Source organism: Hesperophylax consimilis, chromosome 12 (assembly GCF_061612785.1).
Source record: "Hesperophylax consimilis isolate HC1 chromosome 12, BYU_Hcon_1.0, whole genome shotgun sequence".
NCBI classification, from domain to species: domain Eukaryota; kingdom Metazoa; phylum Arthropoda; class Insecta; order Trichoptera; family Limnephilidae; genus Hesperophylax; species Hesperophylax consimilis.
This window is the reverse complement of record NC_142847.1, coordinates 10005001-10025566: the sequence shown is the minus strand read 5'-3', so window position 1 is coordinate 10025566 and position 20566 is coordinate 10005001. Positions and strand designations below refer to the sequence as shown.

At 35.5% G+C, this 20566-nt stretch overlaps 1 protein-coding gene across 1 annotated transcript in view; it reads right to left on the bottom strand.

Moving 5' to 3' along the window:
* Positions 1 to 10394: 10394 nt before the first annotated feature.
* The window catches only part of wake (ankyrin repeat and fibronectin type III domain containing protein wide awake), a 174014-nt gene continuing 163842 nt past the window's right edge, over positions 10395 to 20566 (bottom strand). The window contains exons 10-14 of the mRNA XM_089638113.1: positions 19671 to 19803; positions 18451 to 18586; positions 16749 to 16960; positions 15669 to 15814; positions 10395 to 15533 (exon numbers count right to left, since the gene is read on the bottom strand). Of these exons, the coding sequence (XP_089494239.1) occupies positions 13292 to 15533; positions 15669 to 15814; positions 16749 to 16960; positions 18451 to 18586; positions 19671 to 19803 (2869 nt within the window). The 3' untranslated portion in view covers positions 10395 to 13291. The remainder of the gene's footprint in view (positions 15534 to 15668; positions 15815 to 16748; positions 16961 to 18450; positions 18587 to 19670; positions 19804 to 20566) is intronic.

The following is a 20566-nucleotide window of genomic DNA, read 5'->3' as shown; positions in this document are numbered from 1 at the left end:
CCTGGTGAACTTCATAAAAGGGACCGGGTTACTGGCAAGGGAATGAGGTAAAATGGGAGATTGTACAATGGACCTATGGCCTAAGTGCTCGCGGGGAACGTAAGTAAACCGCCTCCGACTTTTAAATAAAAAAAAAAAAAAAAAACAACAACAACGCACACAGCGGGCAGTCAGACCGCGGCGGTCAAAATGGAACGTCGCGTTCTAAGAGTTCTTTTCCCGCCGAGGCAGAGAACGCCACAACGCAACGCCGCGATGTCTGAGGTTACAAACACGGAAAAGTTCATTGAATTGATAAGGGAAAGGAGTTTATTATACGATTTAAGTGATGTAAATTATAAAAACCGCGACAAAAAAGCCGAAGCTTGGTTTGAAATTGCTACTAGTAAATTAAAATTTTAAGTAAATTTTATTATTAGTAAATTCGCCTTGTTCTTCTCGCGTTGTGTTGATTGGGTGCACCCAATACTTCCTTTTCTTTTTAGAAGCTGCTAAGCTCCACAAGAGCAATAATTCTTCATCGGATGATGAACTTTCTAGTGACATGTTGCATATGCAAAGACCCAAACTAAACTAGAATGCGAGAATTTGAACGCCGCTTGTGTGCTTTGGAATTCTTGAGCGGTCAACGGTCACTAGAACGCAGAACTCTGACCGCTCTCTGTGTGCTCCCGCACTTAAATATTCCTCTGAGGAACCAAATTGCTCGCTTTTTTCGTATAGAACAAACATATCATCTTCAAAGAAGGAAGGCAAATACAGTATATTATAATGCAGGCAAAAGCATATCCTTAGATAAAGAAAATATTTAATGTTGTTATTTTTTTCCATTTTTATAAATATTATATAAGGTTAATGTAGGATAACTTAAAAAAGTAAATTAAAATGTTTAATTTTATAAAGTCGACTGAAAACCAAAGTTCCTTAAACAGAGTTCAATAAATATGTCGATTTGTAATTCTTTATATGTGTTTTACTTAAATCCTGAGAAAATAAACAAATTAAATTACAGTATTCCTACATAAAATGGTCCACAAAAACGAGAGGCAAAATGCTTCCCAGGCGTCCACTAACTTTTTACGGAAAGACGCTCCCACTCTAGGGTTAAAGGTGTGTTTAGGTGTCATTTTGATGAAATATCATCGAACCTGCCAGAACATAAATTCGTACCCCATTTTGTGGGTTTATAAGGGTATAATAAATGCAATTTTCATAAATGACCTATTTTATGACCGATTCATCGATAGATATATTTTTATTGGGTATGAAATATCAATAATAATCAATACGGCGAATGAAATGAACGAATGCATGTCACGGCAGCAAAATGCCACATATAGAATTAAAAAACTTTAATCTTTTTTGTTTTTGCATTTTGCGAATGAATTTATGTATAAGAATGTGCGTGAATACTTAACATACCATTCAGCAGTATGCACAACTTTTCACACAACGAATTCTTTCACAGATATTATATATATTTAAGGCCGAGTGTAGTTTTTTATTAATTTAAAATAATGATAATATTATTAAGCAAATCGATAATGGTAGTGTTTTCAACAAGTAAAATTTTTTTTATACATTTTTTAAATTAACATAGGCTTAGTAATTATAAGAAATCAAATCGAAAATATGACCTTTTTCAGACCGTAATACGTGCGTTTTAAAAAAATACTATTAAAGGCTGAATATCGTCAAAAAATACCTGAAGGGGTTTTCTTTAAACGTACGAAAAAAAAAACTAAAAAATAAATAAAATAGGTTCGTAGTTTAATTTTTTCATAAACACTAATTGTACTTGTTTTTAAAATGCAGATTATAAAACTTTGGATACGTTTATTTAACAAAACTAAATGATAAATTATTGGTATTATATTTTTTCATTTTTTAAAGTTAATTTAATATTTTTTATACTACAATTTAAGAAAGAACACTTAGATTTTTAAATTACTATTAATATTGGCCGTCCGATAGCGCCTATTTGAAATTTTAATACGGTAAAACATCGAACTAAAAGCTTCTTTTAAATATCCCAACAGATGGCGCTATCATGGTGGGAGTCTTGGGTATTGTTTTAGTAAATTATATGATTATTATTTTTATGCTTCCGATTTTGTTGTCCGGGTTAAATCTTCCCCATAGGAAAAACTAAACCCTTCCACTCACTTTTCCACAAATGATCAGCTAGTCAATCAACACTATGTAAGTGCATTATATAAGTAAAATAAATACAAAACAATACAAGAACAACACGTCAACTCAACAGATATCAAATGGGAAAAAAATTCACCGTCTCCAGATATTTTCATATCAGAGGGTTCGGCTCGGTAGAACTTCTAACAGGGCCTATAAATCCTACTGATCCCTCAACATAAATATTTAAAAAATCTTTTGTTATCCTACATGTATTCAAAATGACCGACTTTTGAATCTTTATATATAATTTTTTTGAAAGATCTAATACGCCTAAATTTTTAATTAGAGAGCTAGGTATAATGCCAGTAGCCGAAATAACGAATGGTAATATTTTTATAGTCTGAGAATACCAAATTCTTTTTATTTCATTTCCTAAATCTGTGTATTTTCTTATTTTTTCGCTAACAGATTTTTGAATATTACAGGAATTTGGTATAGCGACATCAATGGTATAGCGACATCAAGTTATTTTTTTAATTTTGTCATGTAAAACTATATCGGGTCTATTATGACTAATCGCTCGGTCTGTTAGTATAGTTTTATCATAATAGACTATACAATTAAAAAAATTGCAAAAAAAACATCATTTCTTGGTAGAATCAGAAACAAAGTAAATAAAGAAACATGCCAGATAATATACAATACAATTATATCACCACACTTTAATTACTGTTCAAGTATTCTTTTTCTCTGCAATAAAGAGAAAATGAAAAAAATGCAAATACTGCAAAATAAAGCAATGCGAATAATACTTAAGCGCAACATATACACACGGATAAGAGACATGTTAAAGGAGCTGAATATTTTGACGGTGAAGCAAACTGTGTATTTGAATGTACTTATTTTTATACATAAAATTAACTTAGGGATGATGTCTAAGGAACTGAAAAGAAAAATAAATTACAATAACGAGATACACGGACACGGGACGAGAAATTCTAAGCAAATTAGATTGCCAACAAGAAAAAAAACAAGCACCCAAAAATCTCTGATGTACCAGGCCGTTCAACTCTATAACAAAATCCCGAAGGAAATTGCTGTGATAGAAAATATTAATAAGTTCAAAAATGAATAAAGAAAATATGTCTATCTCAATTATTAATGTTTCTTTTTTTGTGACTTTATTGAAATATTTAAAGAAAGATTATGTTTGCCAAACAATGTACATGTTTATATGTTTATAAAACTATTAGCACACACGAAGATGTGAGCTAACTTAAGATTAATAAATAAATAAAATAAATTAATAATATATTTTATAAAATTCGTTTTCTTAAAATGAATTTGGTTCGTATTCATAATATGGTACTATATTACGGCAGTCAATCAAGTTATGTTTAGTTACCAAATTTTGGTGAATTATTTTTAAAACTTGATTGTGCCTAAATGTATACTCGGACGGTGCTAATATAGAACATCCCGATATAATATGTTCTATAGTTTCCGGAAAAGCCAAACATTTTCTACACAAATCATCTATTTGATTTGTATCTTTGATTATATGCTTTCTATAATTTTTAGTATTAATGACTCTATCCTGAATGGCAAGCATAAATCCTTCTATTTCTGCGCTCAACTCTCCAATACTCAACCATTTGTTTGACGAAAATTTGTCAACATACGTTTGGTTGAGATAATTGAAGTGTTTTGCGTGTAAAATTTTATTTGACCAGGAATCTAATAATTCCTGGTTGGGATTTATAAAAATGTTGGCATTCTCATCGTATAAATTTAAAGGTGTAATATTTCTATCTGCCTTGCAAATTATTTTGTGCATTTCTGAGCTATGAGCTTTCCTATGGAAAAAAGTTCTTATCATTTCTACCTGTTTATGTTTCAAAGAAGTTATTTTTATATTTAATATTTTAATTTTATTGATAATTATTAAAATATATATTATAATTAAAATATTATTATTATTAAATTATATGATATTATACCATATTTTTAAAAATTAAATATTAATAATATGATAATATTTTGTAATCCTACATGTATTTAAAATGACTGACTTTTGCATTTTTATATATAATTTTTTTGATAGATCTAATACACCTAAATTCCGAATGGAAACGTTATTTCTAAGCTTTTGCCGTGTTTAGTGACCGGATATAAATAGCCAGGTACTTTTCTACATTTGTCTTCCCCATCTTCTTCCCCTCCCCAATACCTTCACCCTAGTACTCAGATTGGGGATGCCACAGTCTCGCTGTTCCAGACGGGAGCGGTTGAGACTCTTGTGCGGTATATAAAAAATATATGTTTTATTTTTTTGACATCCAGAAACACACCAGACCTGACAACAAACTGTCTATTGAAAGTGAGAAGTTTGAATGAATATCTTGTTGCATCTTGTATACAAACGTACCTACTGGGCGCAGGCGTGCGACAATTTTTTTTACCCCGATATCCTAAGTAAAAATGTATCATTTCATAACGCGCCAGTTCGCTCCATTGCAGAGGGCGGTCGGACATTTTTAGGTCGGGATATCAATTTACCGTCCACTGTAAAACAACTTACAAAAATGTCCACCCGCGCAAGGAGCTTTTTAGTTCTGAGTGCTAAGTGGCATCGTTGTAAATGAACTGAATGTTGCCAAATCTGGCGTTTTGCTTCACCAAGGACTGTTGAATACAAGCAAATTTTGGGCCCGATGGCGTTTCTGTGGGCCTTAGAAAACAATAATGTTATTTATAACGGTTATTGTTGACCGAGGGAGAACGAACACAGGTTCTCTGTTTTTTGACCAGATGTAGGTATATTTTTTACAATGCGTGCATCTGACGGCCGGCGTAGTCCGGTGGTGAGGCTTTGGACTCCCATTCCGAAGGTCGCGGGTTCGAACCCGGTGTACGCAAATAAATTTTATTTGATTGATTTGTGTTATTCCACAATTGATTAATTAAAATAATAAATACTATATATGCGGCACGTTCCAGAGTGGAAGATACTCCCAGTATCGCCTTGGTGTAAGACCACCATTCAGAATTGAAACGTTTCTCCAAATGGCTTTAGCCGTGTTTAGTGACTAGATCTAAATAGCCAGGTACTTCCCCACCTTCCTCTTCCCCATCTCCTTCCCTTACCCACTTACCTTCAGCCAAACAACATACCCCAATTGGGGGAATCCATAGTCTCACTGGCTCCAGACCGGAGCAGTTGGGACTCTTGTAGATATTTATTCTGGACCACAGAATCAATAACATTTTATTTTGTTAAAAGTATTTTGGTATTTAAAATTTTATGTACTTAAAAAATTATTTATTTATATTATTTCATTTAATTCATTGTTATCTATTGAATTTAATGTGTTAATTATTGTGCATAAAACTATGTAAAACCAAATGCCAAAATGTTTTTAATAGAGATATACAAAATTAAGAAATTGGCACATACATCATCATACATGTCATAATATGGAAAATCAGGACTAAAGATATATGAAGAAATAATAATAATATAAGCGATTAGTCATAATTAGGGTCCGGCAACGCGGTGGCTTTACCAGTGCTGTACTCAAGGGAAAAATAATTACCTACATATGAAACACTTATTTATAGACCGCTTTCCGGTTTTAGTATGCCAGGAGTCAAGTATGTTGTCAACAATAACACTCTATTGACTTAATAAAAATAATTACATATTGAAAAGTTTTCTCGGAGAAGCCTATTAGAAATAACTTTCACACCTTTTATTAATATATCTTTATTTAATTCTTACCTGTTGTGAATTCGAACAGAATGTACATTGTACATGATGCAGGATCAATTCATTTTGACGTCAACATTATTTTTATAATACAGTATAAGAATCCGTTCCATATTTTCTGGTGATAAATTATACCTATTTTCAAAACTCCACTTATATATAAAAAAATGATCGTTCAACATCGGTCAGCGGAGAAAATTTATAGAGTTGTGTTGAACCGATGGTAACATTTAAATTTTCACTAATGCTCCGTAATTTATCGTAGCCAGGGTTTCTATTTAATATGGCGTCGATTCTTTTTTCTGCCCACTCTTCATTGCTTCACGATAAAAGAGTCCTTATTTCATCTATAATTTCGAACGATTCGACTATAGAAGCATTTGGAATTGTTCCGAAATATTCCATTATAAAAATTAAGTCACCCTTAATACTCGCATCTTCAAACAATAATTTAGCTTTGGCTATTGCGACAGCGTCCTTTTCATTTAAAATTGAAACTACACTTTTTATTTTTTCGAAATGTTGATCATAGTAAACAGCAGCTTTGAGCCAAATTCCCCAACGCGTTAATATCGGCTCTGGTGGTAGTGCAATATCTGAAATCATGGTTTTAAATATGTCTACTCTTGTTGGTGCTTTCAAAAATATTTTTTTAACACAGGAAATAAGATCATCCTCTTTTTTATATTTATCCCGCACAGTTGAAGCGACTAGATTTAGTGAATGAGCCAAACAGGTAAAGTGTATCTTATTGGGAAACACATCTTTAAGTTCGCGTCCGGCTTTTAGCATATAAGGGGCAGAGTCTGTTGTTAAAATTAAAAGTTTTTCCAAGTTATTAACTGCAGATTCCTGCCACAAAAAAATTAAACTGTTTTTTACAAAATCATTTATGGTTTCGGCATTGGTTTTTGGTAAGACCTTGCTAGCAATCAAATATGACCGAGTTACAATGTCTCCTAGTGGTTTTACGACCAGATTAGCTATATTGCATCCAAACTTATCGGTCGTTTCATCAACTGTCGCCCATATACCTATATGAATGTTCTAATTTTTTTCTGATATCGTTAATTTCACTACAAAACACTTTATTTAAATACACTTTTCGGAGAGTAGATTCACTCGGAAGATCCATGTCGAACATTTACAACACAAATATTTCGAAAAAAAAGACGGAAATTAAAATTGTCTAGTTTTGTCCATGGAATATTACAAAGATATTAAAAACATAGCTAAATCAAAATAGAAATCTGTTTTAGACTTATCATTTGTCTTCATTATCAAATGATTTCTGCTTGAAACGTGCTTAGTTACGTTATATTTTTTTAATTGTTTTAAAGAAATATCACACGTCACAATAAATCACCCCACGATCAAATTGTCTGGGGTTTTATCCACTTATTTATTAGATTAATTGAAGGTACTATAAACGCGGCCAAAAATGAAATATTTCCTATCAGCTTGTCCTTTAAAAATATTGGTTTTAAAGTAATACATACCAATACTATTGTCTCCTTTCTTCCTCATATTTTGTTCATTGAATAGAAAAAGACGAAATTATTATTATCGATTGCCTACGTGATATGATAAACAAAAGTATCAGATTTCATCTTTTCTGTGTCGAGCTTCAGTTAACAAGTCAAGTAAAGTCATTTTTACCACAAAAAGGACAAGGAGTACAGTACCCCATATAATATTATTTTAGTGTGATTGATATAAACCTTTCCACATAAACTCAAATTTTGTATACCGTAGTTGATCACAGTAGCTGACCTACATAGTGATAATGGCTTATATAGTAATACCAACAACGAAACTAGATTGTCTTATTAATATTTTTTTAATTTAATTTTAACCTCGATTTCATATTTTCTATATATATATAAAAATCAATGTATGTTTGGATGTCTGAACTTTGGCGATTTGTTGTTCACACACCTGAAAAGGTTTCTATGTACCTAAAAGTGAGTTCTGGCAACATAAATTTTTTTCATAAAATCCATTGTTTCCTATCCGATTGCAAAGAAACTTTGGTTAGTTATTGTGTGGATGCAAGAGAAGGATTCTATATAAAATGGTGAGCTCTGGTGTTTTGAAATTTGTATAAAATTCCCTCATTTCATATACTATTCATCTGATTGCGAAGAAACTTTGGCGAGTTGTTGTGCAAGTTGTTTTACACACGCCTGGGAAGGTTTCTATACATAAAAGTGAGCTCTGGCGTTATTAAGTGTGTATAAATTTTTTTACTATACCATTCTTCCTATAGCAATGAAACATTGGCCAGTTGTGTAGATGCTAGGAAAGGTTTCTGTAAATAATGGTGAGCTCTGCGTTATGAAATTTTAATAAAAAATCCCTTTTTTCTATATCATTCATCCTATTGTCATGAAACTATGTTAAATTTTCGTGTTGCGCGCGATTAGTGTCAAAACAAGCAGGGCGAGAAGGGGAGGGGTAACAAGGGAAAGGGAATAAAAATAATAACATGACATTTATATAGCGCACTTTTGTGTTATTTCACTTCAAGTGGAACGGGGCGCGTGGGTAAGGACACGTAGGGATTATCACTCTTTCTTTGAATGGTATAGCAACGCATGCAGGGCAGGCGCTAGTATTTCATAAAAAAAATACAATCGATATCACAAAACATTCAGACTGAAAATCCAATATATATTTAGGCCCAAAAATGTGGTTGTTCCCCGTATGAAAATTAATTTCTTTAAAAAATAATGTGAAATTGAGAATTTGTTCAGACCAAACCTCTAGTATGTATACTATATGCAGCTGCAAAAGAACAGTATGTTTAAAACGAATTTAACCCGTTGAATAACGATAATTTAATTGTTTTGCCTTTAATAATGAGCGGCCCTGGAATTCTTCAAAAAGCCACCGCGATTCCGGATCCTAGTCATAATAGACCCGATATAGTTTTACATGAAAAAATTAACTTATATCATTGATGTCGCTATACCAAATTTCTGTAATATTCAAAAATTTGTTGAAAAAATAAGAAAATACACAGATTTAGGAAATGAAATAAAAAGAATTTGGTATTCTCAGACTATAAAAATATTACCATTCGTTATTTCGGCTACTGGCATTATACCTAGCTCTCTAATTAAAAATTTAGGCGTATTAGATCTTTCAAAAAAATTATATATAAAGATTCAAAAGTCGGTCATTTTGAATACATGTAGGATAACAAAAGATTTTTTAAATATTTATGTTGAGGGATCAGTAGGATTTATAGGCCCTGTTAGAAGTTCTACCGAGCCGAACCCTCTGATATGAAAATATCTGGAGTCGGTGAATTATTTTCCCATTTGATCTTTTGTGAGTTAACGTGTTGTTCTTGTATTGTTTTGTATTTATTTTGCTTATATAATGCACTTACATAATGTTGATTGACTAGATGATCATTTGTGGAAAAGTGAGTGGAAGGGTTTAGTTTTTCCTATGGGGAAGATTTAACCCGGACAACAAAATCGGAAGCATAAAAAAAAGAAATGTCAGGCTTTCTGTAAAAATATTAAAATACATACAATTAAATTAAATGTTACCTTGTATCTATTCGTTTATATTCTAATTAAATAAATAATACAAAAAAATAGTGCCATCTGGTAACTGAAATTCATAACTTTTATAACGAAGATTTACATTACCGCCATCTTACTGTTTTCAGGCAAACGTTTTTAAAATAAATTCTAGTTAGAAAAAATATTGTTTTGGAAATGAACAACAGAGTTCGTGTGTGTCGAAAATAGTTGATTTTGTCAGGTATACAATCCGTCTTAAGTGCAGAATCAGTCTGATACTAAAACAAAGTATTGGATTTTAATGACTTATCACTCGTTTCTCAATCAAATTCCGTAACGTATTACTATTTAATTTAGTTTTTGGAATAACTCAATGAGTAAAACCTCAAATTATAATATTTAATTATTTAAGACAATATTAGCAATTCCTAAATGAATATTTGAAACAGAAAAACATACAGTCATATCTAGGACTCGAACCAAGGAATAAAATAAAATATTCATCGCCTAGACTTGCAGATAAAGTCAATAGATGTCGCACATTAAAATAAGATATATATTATTTATCTAAGACACTGTCTAGATTGCATTTAGTTGGAGTTGAATCTTGCGATCATACATAAAGATAGCAGCCAATAAAAATGAAGGCAGTGTCGGTAGTTCTTATTCGAAGTATGATACAGTTAAATATGACTGAAGGAAATAGGGTCCCATTAGCTCAGTTGGTAGAGCGGTGCACCGGCAAGGCAAGAGTCCTCCTGGGTTCGAGTCCTAGATGTGACTGTATCTTTTCTGATTTTTCTGTTTCAAATATTCATTTAGGAATTGCTAATATTGGCTTCAATAATTAAATTATTTATTACTATTTAATTGTACTAATACGATTCTAGCTAAATTGTATTGAAAAGTAAAAAAAATATATATATTAAAAATATTGAGGAATAAAGGAGACTATTTTCTTGCCGCAGCGGCGGCACTTGAGTGCTGAGGGTTAAAGGTTATGCTATGGATAAAAAAGGTAAAAATATAAAACAAATGTAGTTTAGTCACATATATTATGTATTTTATTATGTGCCAGCAGTGAAACACCATTGAAGTGCAATCAAATAAATTTAAAAATCTCAATCAAATAATTAAACTCTCTTAACGTCACTAGAATGTCTTTATTTTCCTAGTATTTAATCAATCATAAGACATTTAATAGGCTTTCATACAATCATAATTATTTTTAACTTAACAATACACAATTCAACTCATTTTTAATTACCTTAAAATTTGGACAAGTAATTTTGCAAAAAAAAAAAAACTGTTTTAAAGGTGCAAATAAAAATGCTTTATACTATGACAGATAAAATTCAATTGATTAAATGCGTTGTTTCTTTTTTTAGATTCTAAATTTACTGAGTTCTTCACATAATATCTTTTTTATTTTATCGAAAACACTTTAAAACAAAACTGTTTAGGGGATCCATAACCACGTTAATTAATTAATTCACGTTAAAAACCAAAATATCACTAATTTGAACCAAACATAATAAAGTTGGAAAGAGATCCACATTTAAAAAATATTTTCTGTTGTAATAATAGGTAATAACACGTAATTGCCTCAATAGTTCAATAAATCATTTTAAATACATTGCGTGCTTCGAATAACGACAAATTGATTGATGGCAACTCACTACAGGGCTATAGCAGGTCTTTTTACATTATCAATATACTCCCCAATTACAGCCGCTCTACTGGCTTCCTTTTTATTACCACCATAGTCCTCCATTACGGCCCCTTTAATTGCTATAGCAGGTCTGTTTTTATACTATCAATATACTCCCCAATTACGACTGCTCTACTGACTCCTTTTTTATTACCACCATTCTCCCCCATTACGGCCCCTTTAATTGCTATAGCGGAACTTTTTACATTATCAATATACTCCCCAATTACGGCCGCTCTACTGGCTCCCATTTTATTACCACCATAATCCCCCATTATGGCCTCTACTTGTAATTGCCAACAAACCATCTCATTACAGCATCTTTAATATTAATGTTTACAACAGATGTTTTCAAGGTTTTCAACTTTTCAACAGATTTGCTATTTGAACCTGAGGATCATTTCACAGTATGAGAGGTCAGTAGAGGGATCTGGTGCCTTGCTAGGAGACCTAGAAGGGATCTTCACAGGCAGTTCCTTCATTCTTTGCAATTTTAGTTGAATTTCAACATTTATGTAAACATAAGACAGTTAAGTTAAAAGAATGTATGTTAATTCCTTGAAGAGAAATGGCTCCTGGATATAAAAAAGGGGAGAAAAATCCTTAAAGCACATCTTACAACACTTTTCTTTGCACATAAAATAATAACTGTTTTGAGGGAATAATAATGAAGGAATACAAACACAGTGACTGACCAGTGCGACAGCTCTACATTGACGTATAATATTTAGATGCGACACAAAGAGAAAAATTGGTGTCACTTTTTTGACCTCCGATTGTCCTCCAACGCTCTAACGGCAAATGACCAGAAAATCCAGTCCCGCGCGCTCTTTCTCGCTTGTTAATTAGTAGAACACATTTTGACGCAATAGAACTTTTAATAGTGTAGCTTTATGCAGTTGAAAGATATTGTTGTAATTTTCTGAATATCATGGCATTGTTTTGTTCCAATAAGCAAATAAAGTAATTTCATAAGAGCAAGGTGGTAAAAAAATTCTAAACTCGAAAAATTTATAATTTAAAAAAAAAATACTTTTGAACCTGCCACCCATTCCAGAGCCAAGGAGCTTACTGCTCTGTCGTTATTACGAGGCACACCTGTAATCAGTTTAATAACGTGTCTCCAGCATACTGTTTATTACATAGTTTCTCCCTCAATTCAACAATCTAATAATCAACAATTAAATATTTTTCATTTCCCTAACATCTTTAACGTGACATATTCCATAAACATTCAATACATAAATATCAATTAATATGGCCATGCGCTAACAACAAGGTTATTTCCAAAATCAGGTAAAACAGAAATATCAATTCTTAGAATATCTACAAAAATAAACATTTAATTCATTACATGCCTTAGTTAATATTGGAGTTTGATTTCAGTTTAGCAATTAGACATTTATAGAATACTTCAACCAACATACACACATTCAATATATTATTACACTAAACATGAAAATAATTCATAGTTTGTAAAGCTCATTTAACTAATTCAAATATCATGGTTTTACCACAAAATTTCCAAATCATATTAGCCGAAAATCTCCGCACTAAAATTATAATTTAGTAAAAATAAATTGCAAATTAAATAAATTACAAATAATTTGAGCACAATAAAGTCTTATTAATATTGTGGGTCCAAAGCTTCATTAATTGTGCTCTACCGAGTATATTATTAAAAATAATTAATCATACAGCAGTTTTTAATGCAAGTAAAATAAAGCATTTTACGATATGACAAGCCACCTAGGGCGACCTATTATCAGAATTGAATAATTTTAAAATTCGGTGATATCTAATATGAATCTATAAAATACTTTTTTTTATGTACACATGTTACTAAAATACTGTCAACACTTCACATCCCCAGTCTAGAATATTAAATTGCAATATCTCATCTATGACGGGCAGCTAGTTAAGAACTGCCCGAGCACCTAAATTCAATCGCTATCACTCGTCGTCCCGTAGTTCTAATCAAATACTTAAAACTTAATATTTAAAAAAAATATATCAGTCGCAACATAATTATATGGCAAGGTTATGGTAAAAGTACAATTGCAATTACATTATTAGTATTTCTAATGGAAAAAATTGAGAGCAGCCTAGGAATGCAAATATTAACTATTAATTAATTTATATGAACGCAGCTCGCTTGCTGGAATGTTCGAGGGCGGCCAGTACTTCGTGCTTTTGTCGGACGTAAAGCCGTCCCTTTCTCCACGGGTTCTGCAGCTGCAGCGGTTTGAAGTCGTCTCGGAGGCATCTCTCGCGAGCGCCGATCACCGCCACAAGGCAGAAGTTCTGGAGTTTATCGTTTGTGTAGATGGGGCCGTCTTTTCCTTTCAACACTACGGCCATGTTGAGCTGTTTGACGACCAAGTCCACGACTTCCCGTGCTGATGTTCGAGGGGTGACGTGGAGTTTGAGCGATGTGCCGCTAGCTAGACCTGTATCGTACGCAGCGTAGACTTGTAGTATTCCCGGTGAAGTGTTCTTTACAGTCATCTGCTCTGTGGCCTGTTGGGAGAGGCTCCCGTGCGAGGAGTAACGGCTACCATCACTAGAGCTCGCTACGTCGGATGCTTCGTTATTCTGCTGCTGGAGAATTTTAGTTTTCGGTGAGAGGGGTGCCTGCTTTTCAGACAATTTGAGATCTTTTTGAGGATTGTCAACTCTTTCATCATGAGCTCTACCTTCGCATCTGCCGAGAGGGTTGACAGTCCTGACTTCCGGGCTGATGGTGGTGCGAGCCTTGTCACGAAAAAACTCCTTGCCTTCGATTGGGGTCTTTGAAACTATTTCCGTCGCTTCTGGGTCGGTACTGAACTGTGATTCACACTGTATCGCATTGAGGGTTGGTTTCAAATACGTGGTTGGCTTCAGAAATACATTGCTTTGACCCGGCTCGCCAAAATCCAGCGAACACTTTACATTGGACATGCTTTTGGAGGATGCTATACCTCCTACATCTGGCTTCCTCACTTTGTGGGGTTTCTTACTTTTCACCTTGTTGGGAGTTGATGTGGAAATAGGAAAACTCTGTCCTTCAGAATCGCTAGAGATGCTGTGCATAGAGTCGGATGTGTTAGTAGTGTTCACAGTGTGAACGCTCATCATGCTCCCTGCGTAGAAAGGTTTAGCGTGGAGTAATGGACTGGAAGTAGCTGAGAGGCTGGCATTCAAGGTGATGCTTTTTCTCCTTTGGGTTGATGAATTAGGTTGGGATAAGAGTGTATCTTGACTTCTGGAGGGCGGCAGCCTATTATTGATGGTAGTTTCCTCAAAGGTTTTACTCTGGATTTGTTGACTGGGGAAGAAGTTATTGCTCGCTATACTAGAATGAGTGAACTGAGAATCGGCACTGCTCTTTCTTGAATAAGGATCCAGAACGCTCAAAGCGTCAGAGTGAGCACTGAGGTACTGGGAGCCACTTAGGTTGAGGGTTGAACCGGAATCTTCACGAGGAGTTATACTAAGATGTTGCTCCGACTTGCTGAATTCAGTGGACAATAAATTACTTCCCGGAGTTCCTAATGGACTTTGAGCATTGGGTCCAGGCCAGGACCCTCGTCCCGGAGAACTTTTAGCCAACTTCTGATCTCTGGGAGGTATTTGAAGCAGAGTTCTCTTAAGATTGGAGTTGGAATTAGAAGTGACCATCAGATTATCAGCAGAGGGGTTATTATCGGTGCTGATGAGAGTTGTGGGAATACGACTGATTAAATTCTTCATTTGAATGCCTATATTATTGTTGCCAGTGCCCCCTTGCAGTTTGTCTTTGTCCCGAGCGAAACTAATTACGTCCATAAGCCACCGGCAATCTTTCCAGACAGAATTAAGACTATTTTGCAGTTCTTGAAGTTTGATGAGTCTATCTTTAGCAGTTTGAAGTTCGGTGTTAGAGAAAGCTTCTCTGTGCGAATGGTTCGCTAAGACCGTGTCCAATTCGAGTGTGCAACTAAGTTTAGCGTACTTGTTTATAATACTGTTTTGATATGTGTTGAGATGGATCATTTCAAAAGCTTGGATAGGCAGACTGAGGAGATCTCCGCGTTGCAGCAGGATCTCTCTCTGACCAGGGACGGAGCAAGCCTGCTCAGCCGGCGGGCAGATGATGATGAAACTAACCTCATTACTTAAGTCTATGACTTCTAGATCGTACAATCTGTGGGTAAGAGCCTTTTCCAGCGGGATGTCCATGTACTTGAAGAGTTTCTTGGCGGTAGAGGTGACGAGGTCCAGGAACATCTGCTGGCACTCGGTGGGGGTCTGTGATTGGATGCTGGTAATAGACATTCTTCGGGCGGTTTTCGTTGTGTGTTCTACGGTGCCATTAGTTTTTCCCTGCTGCAGCTTCAGATAGTCCCACTCTTCCCTGAAAAGAATAATGATGCTTGGTTATTGACCGAGTATAAGTATACCTGTAATAAGATCGGGGAACTTTGGACAGGACAAGAGTTGACAATCAATCAATTAACAACTTGACAATGGGTAGGGAGGGTGTACTCACGCTGAGACGTGGGAGTTGTCCCTCATTTTGCAGTGGGGCAGGACATTGGGGGCGCGGGCAGGCACCACCACCTGGATCAGGTCCACCGAGGATTGCAGCTTCAGGTAGCCCAGGTAGAGGCCTCGAGGCAGCTTCACTGATGATAGCTGCAAAATAAACATAAATTATTGTCTTATTATTATTGATTAAGAGAATATCTGCATAGCTCTCGTAAGAACCGTCAAGGCTAGAGACTCATCTCTCATGTTTTCCTTTAATAAAATTCACCAGGATTGTATTTGGGTGTTTTAACTCCACCCAGAGTTCCCCCTGTGGCCTATGTCATCTTTGGTTATATGGTCTTTTGAGGACCTACCTTTCCTGGTCTTTTGAGGAAAGGTAGGAGTGAATCTGGATTTTAAAGAGACCCATGTTGTAGGAGGGAAGAAACACGGAATCTGTTGAACTCAAGAACGAGTCGTAGAAATGACCCATTCTCATGTGACAAATGTCAACTGTGTATGAAAGGTGGGCGCGCGTTTGCCATGTTTCCCAACTGTTCACTAGTTCTCCGAGCATCTTCCATTGAAATATCGGTAAAACAAGGAGAGCATTCGCACCCGAAGCTTGTACTCTAAAGATTCCATTCCATTTAAGATAGAAGAATATATCAAACGGACTAAACGTTTCTGCAGTCAAGGTTATTTTAGGTATTTTTATACTGAACCGTGATTTGTCCAGGGTTGACAGTTGTGTATTATTTGTGTTTGGCTATGTATTTTGGTTTTACAATATGGTATTAACTTCCTAAAGTAGCCGAGCTATCTTTTCATCAAGGGGAAACGTTACCACCATAAGACTAATTGAATTACTTCACCCCACTCACAATTCCTTATAGCTATTCCTATATCCATTCCTACAGCCCCTACCTTAACCCGCATCACATCGCTGCCCAAACGAGTGGTGAAATAGCTCCCCTGCCTTTACATTGTACAGACATGAGCGTCCCTATCTGAATAGCATAAAAAAGCTGTAAGTGCTTTCAAGTCCCTACAGCTGCATGTATCTCCTAAAGTATAAGTGCTTTCAAAATTGTCCTACCTGGTGGTAATTGATCTGATCGTGCACCGTAGCCATGAGTAAGTCTCCGATGGTATTGTCCTCGGACAGGGCCGTGAGCCGCTTGTGCACCTTGCTGAGTGGCAGCCACCTGGAGTTGAGGACAGAGACGCTTTTGGCTGACTTTACGGAGTTGATGCAGGATATGACGAGGGTGCCGTGGCTGTCACGAAGAGGCTTGTGGTAAAGTTGACCTGGAACAAAAAAAATAGTTATGAGACAAAATTATCATTGTTATGCATTAAAAAAGTTAACTGTTTTTTCACTATTTATCAATAATTTATTGTAGCAAACATAGATATCAAAAATAATCTTCCAAGCATATCCACTTGAACAATGGAGCGTTTTTGATTCAGCTGTGGCGAGAGAATAATCCAGACTGTCTCGCTAATAGTAAACGACACGACCTACTTATCTACTTGCGAGTTACTACCAAGAGCTACCTACGACAATACGTTGCGAGTTGGTCTGGCACATTACGCCAATTCACTAGAAGGCCCTAGCCTATCGCCTATGTGTAATAGCAGCGCCAAAGAAAGTTCCGGTAGGACCCTGACTGAGCAAGTGTCTCCGTTTTACTTGCGATCTCGCCTACCTACTGTTGCCGTCGGCCGTTCTGTATAAATAAGCCCGACGCAGCGAGCAGTCAGTCAGTCATCAATCAGCCGTCAGTTAACAAGGCTCAACGAGTGATAATCCGCGCACCTTCATCGCGCGAAGGACAATATTCCCGGCTCCGCACGGTTTCAACTATCGACTCCATCGGGATTTCATCATAGCGTCTTGACCCCGGTCACCGTCCCTGGCCAGCGCTACATCGTATCTCAGCGCCCTGGTTCCAGCGCATCTGACCAGCGCTTCATCCGTGCACCTAGACCAACGCAGCATCCTCCCTGGTCTATGCACCTCCCGTTCAACCGCCTACAAGATCCACCGCACCTTCGGCCTTCCCGTCAGCACTGGAGTACCTGAAGACCCACGTTCTTCGCCAGTGCCTGGCCGTCAACGAGTCCGGTCACCAGCAGCGGCGTCGACTCACTGACCCGCGCTTGACCAGCACATCACCGCCTGCATCCGGAGTGTACATCAGTCCTACATCAACTCTCATCACGGCTACCTGACTCAATAAAACACTGAAACCTTCAGCGCCGTCTTTCATTTTGTGCCACCTCACCAGATCCCCAAACAGCCATTCGATTTAATTTATATTGCACCTCCAAATATAAATAAACTGTTTACTGCGGTTTAAAACCAATGAATCCACCTAGATTTCACCGTTTATCTCATATTTTTAGGTTTTATAAATTTTTAAATTAAAAATTCATAAAAATCAGTTATCTAAATTTGGGTAGCCATCGCTCGAGTGTTAACAGATTTAAATATTTTTCAAACAATCTCTAAGAAATTTCCTTTCAAAACGAAGTTGTTCTCCAAACCCCCTTTTTTAAAAAAAAAAGTTTGTACACAAAGTGTAAAGGAATAAAGTGGTTGCTAGGGTTTTATTTTTTTTACATGAATGCCGCACTTGAGTCTGAACTGCTTCCAACCATCTGGAGCCAGTGAGACTATGGCATCAATTGGGGTATGTTGTGAGGTCGAAGTTAATGGGGAAGGGAAGGAGATGGAGAAAAGGAAGGTGAGGAAACATAACATGTACATATAATTTACAGTAGTAATCATTTACCTAGATCCTGTATGCAGAGGGCCGACTGCATCTGGGCTGCGGCAGCCAGTAATTTGGTTCGGAAATGGATAGCTGATGAGGAATTCTTCTCCATGTCGGCTCGGAGACCTTTCACCTCTTCCCAAGTGCAAGCAACCTGAAATACAAAAGTTTTTTTTAATTGCATAGATCCATAGACACTGGCATAAAGGGGATATCCTACTCATTTCAATGAATTAAAATCCACTCTAGAATGATGTAAAATAATGATGTGTAATTATTCCTAACATCGATCAACCCTGAGAGGCTAAGTAATCTCTCCTGCAGCCAATAGCCCAATAGAGAGGAGCTAGTCATACAGGCAGTGGATTGGAAAAGCAGATTACTTGGATTCTGGTGTTATCCAACATGACATCTCCAGACTTGCCTACCAACACCTAGGCATCCAAATCTGTCAGCCACCAATATCTAGACAGTTGTCCAAATAATGAAAAGTAGAATAAGAATTACTTTCTATATAAATATTTTTACTGTAAATTTTTGTGTTTTTTAATATTACAATGAAGTCCTGTTAAACTGCTAGATAGCAGTTTGTCAATGGGTTCTTATTAACAATTTACATATATATTATTATTTAGCATTATAATTTTGAATCATAGACATAAGGTAAAAAAATAAATGTAAATAATAGATCAGTACAAAAAGTCTTTTTAACAAAACCATTTTTTCAGTATGAGTTTGGTAAAATGTTGTAAATTTTAGGGACATTGTCGAATGACAAGTCCATCGTTTGCAGTTAGTCTTGTATTATGAGTGTGTTCCACTATTTTGTTATATTCAAATAGAGATGTGTGCTGACTTATAATTTTAAGCCACAATATAGCACGAACAGATAATAAATATACAGAATTATATAAAAATCATGTCTTTGTTCATATTCAGCTTTGTTTAAAAGTAGATAATTTGATTATGGAAAATTGTATATTTTGTTGCTAGTGTTATTATATTTAATTATTGAAGACAATGTTAGCAATTTTTAAACCAAAATTAGAAAAGATACAGTTGCATCTAGGACGTAACGTTTTCTGATTTTTCTATTTAAAAATTGCTAACATTGTCTTAAATAATTACATGTTACAATTTGAGTGTGTTCATTAAGTTATTCTAAAAAATTTATTATGTTACCACAGAAAAAGGGGCATTTGCATAGTTTGGTGGGTCTATTCTTAAAAAATGTTTACCTTCATCAGCCAGTGATAGTCGGTGTAGATGCAGGCGGGATAGGTTTCATCGATCTCTATGACGGGAAGAAAGTCCTCATTGGTAACCAGCACCTTGTCCTCGTGGTAGATGATGCAGGCCAGGTATACCCCTCTGGAAACATAATAATAATGTTAAGATATTATGTTTTTTTAGGGTAGGAGCAGATCTGGTTGTTGATTAGACCCATGTAGTTGAAGGGTTGAGACACAGAAGCAGACAAATCATTTCACAGCCGAGCATTGAGCACAAGAAAATGTCAACCATGTACAAATGTTGAGCAAGCATAACATATCATCAATGCTACAAATATTTTATAGCTTGATTGGATTCTCATTTAGAGATTTTGATTGAAATTACCTCAATTACGATTAAACTTATTGTGAAATTAGATGAGCACATCCACAGAATGCTGCCTGCTCATCAACTAATAATGGTAAGCATTTGTGGGGCATGTTTAGGCTCCAAATATAACTCAATTCATCTGCGTCTCCTAGACAGGGAGATCAATAATAGATGCTTGGTCACTTTGTGGCATTTAAAATAGTTGTATAGCAAGGTACTTTATACTGCATAGTCTCAACTGCTCCCAACCGTCTGGAGCCAGTGAGACTATGGCATCCCCAATTGGGATATGGTTTGAGGCTAAAGATAGAGGAAAGGGGAAGGAGATGAGGTAGCCGAAGGCGGAGGAGGATGGAAGCAACTTCACTCATCGCTCTTCAGGATTCCCACCTGAAGCCTATGTTCTATCTGTCGGTTAAAGTAGAGAAATCTATAAAATTAAGTGAGTCATAAGTTATCTTCAGGTATCCCCAAGGGTTCTAGAATATAGATAGAAGTCTGCCAAAGCCATGTCATAACATTTTAAACTGCA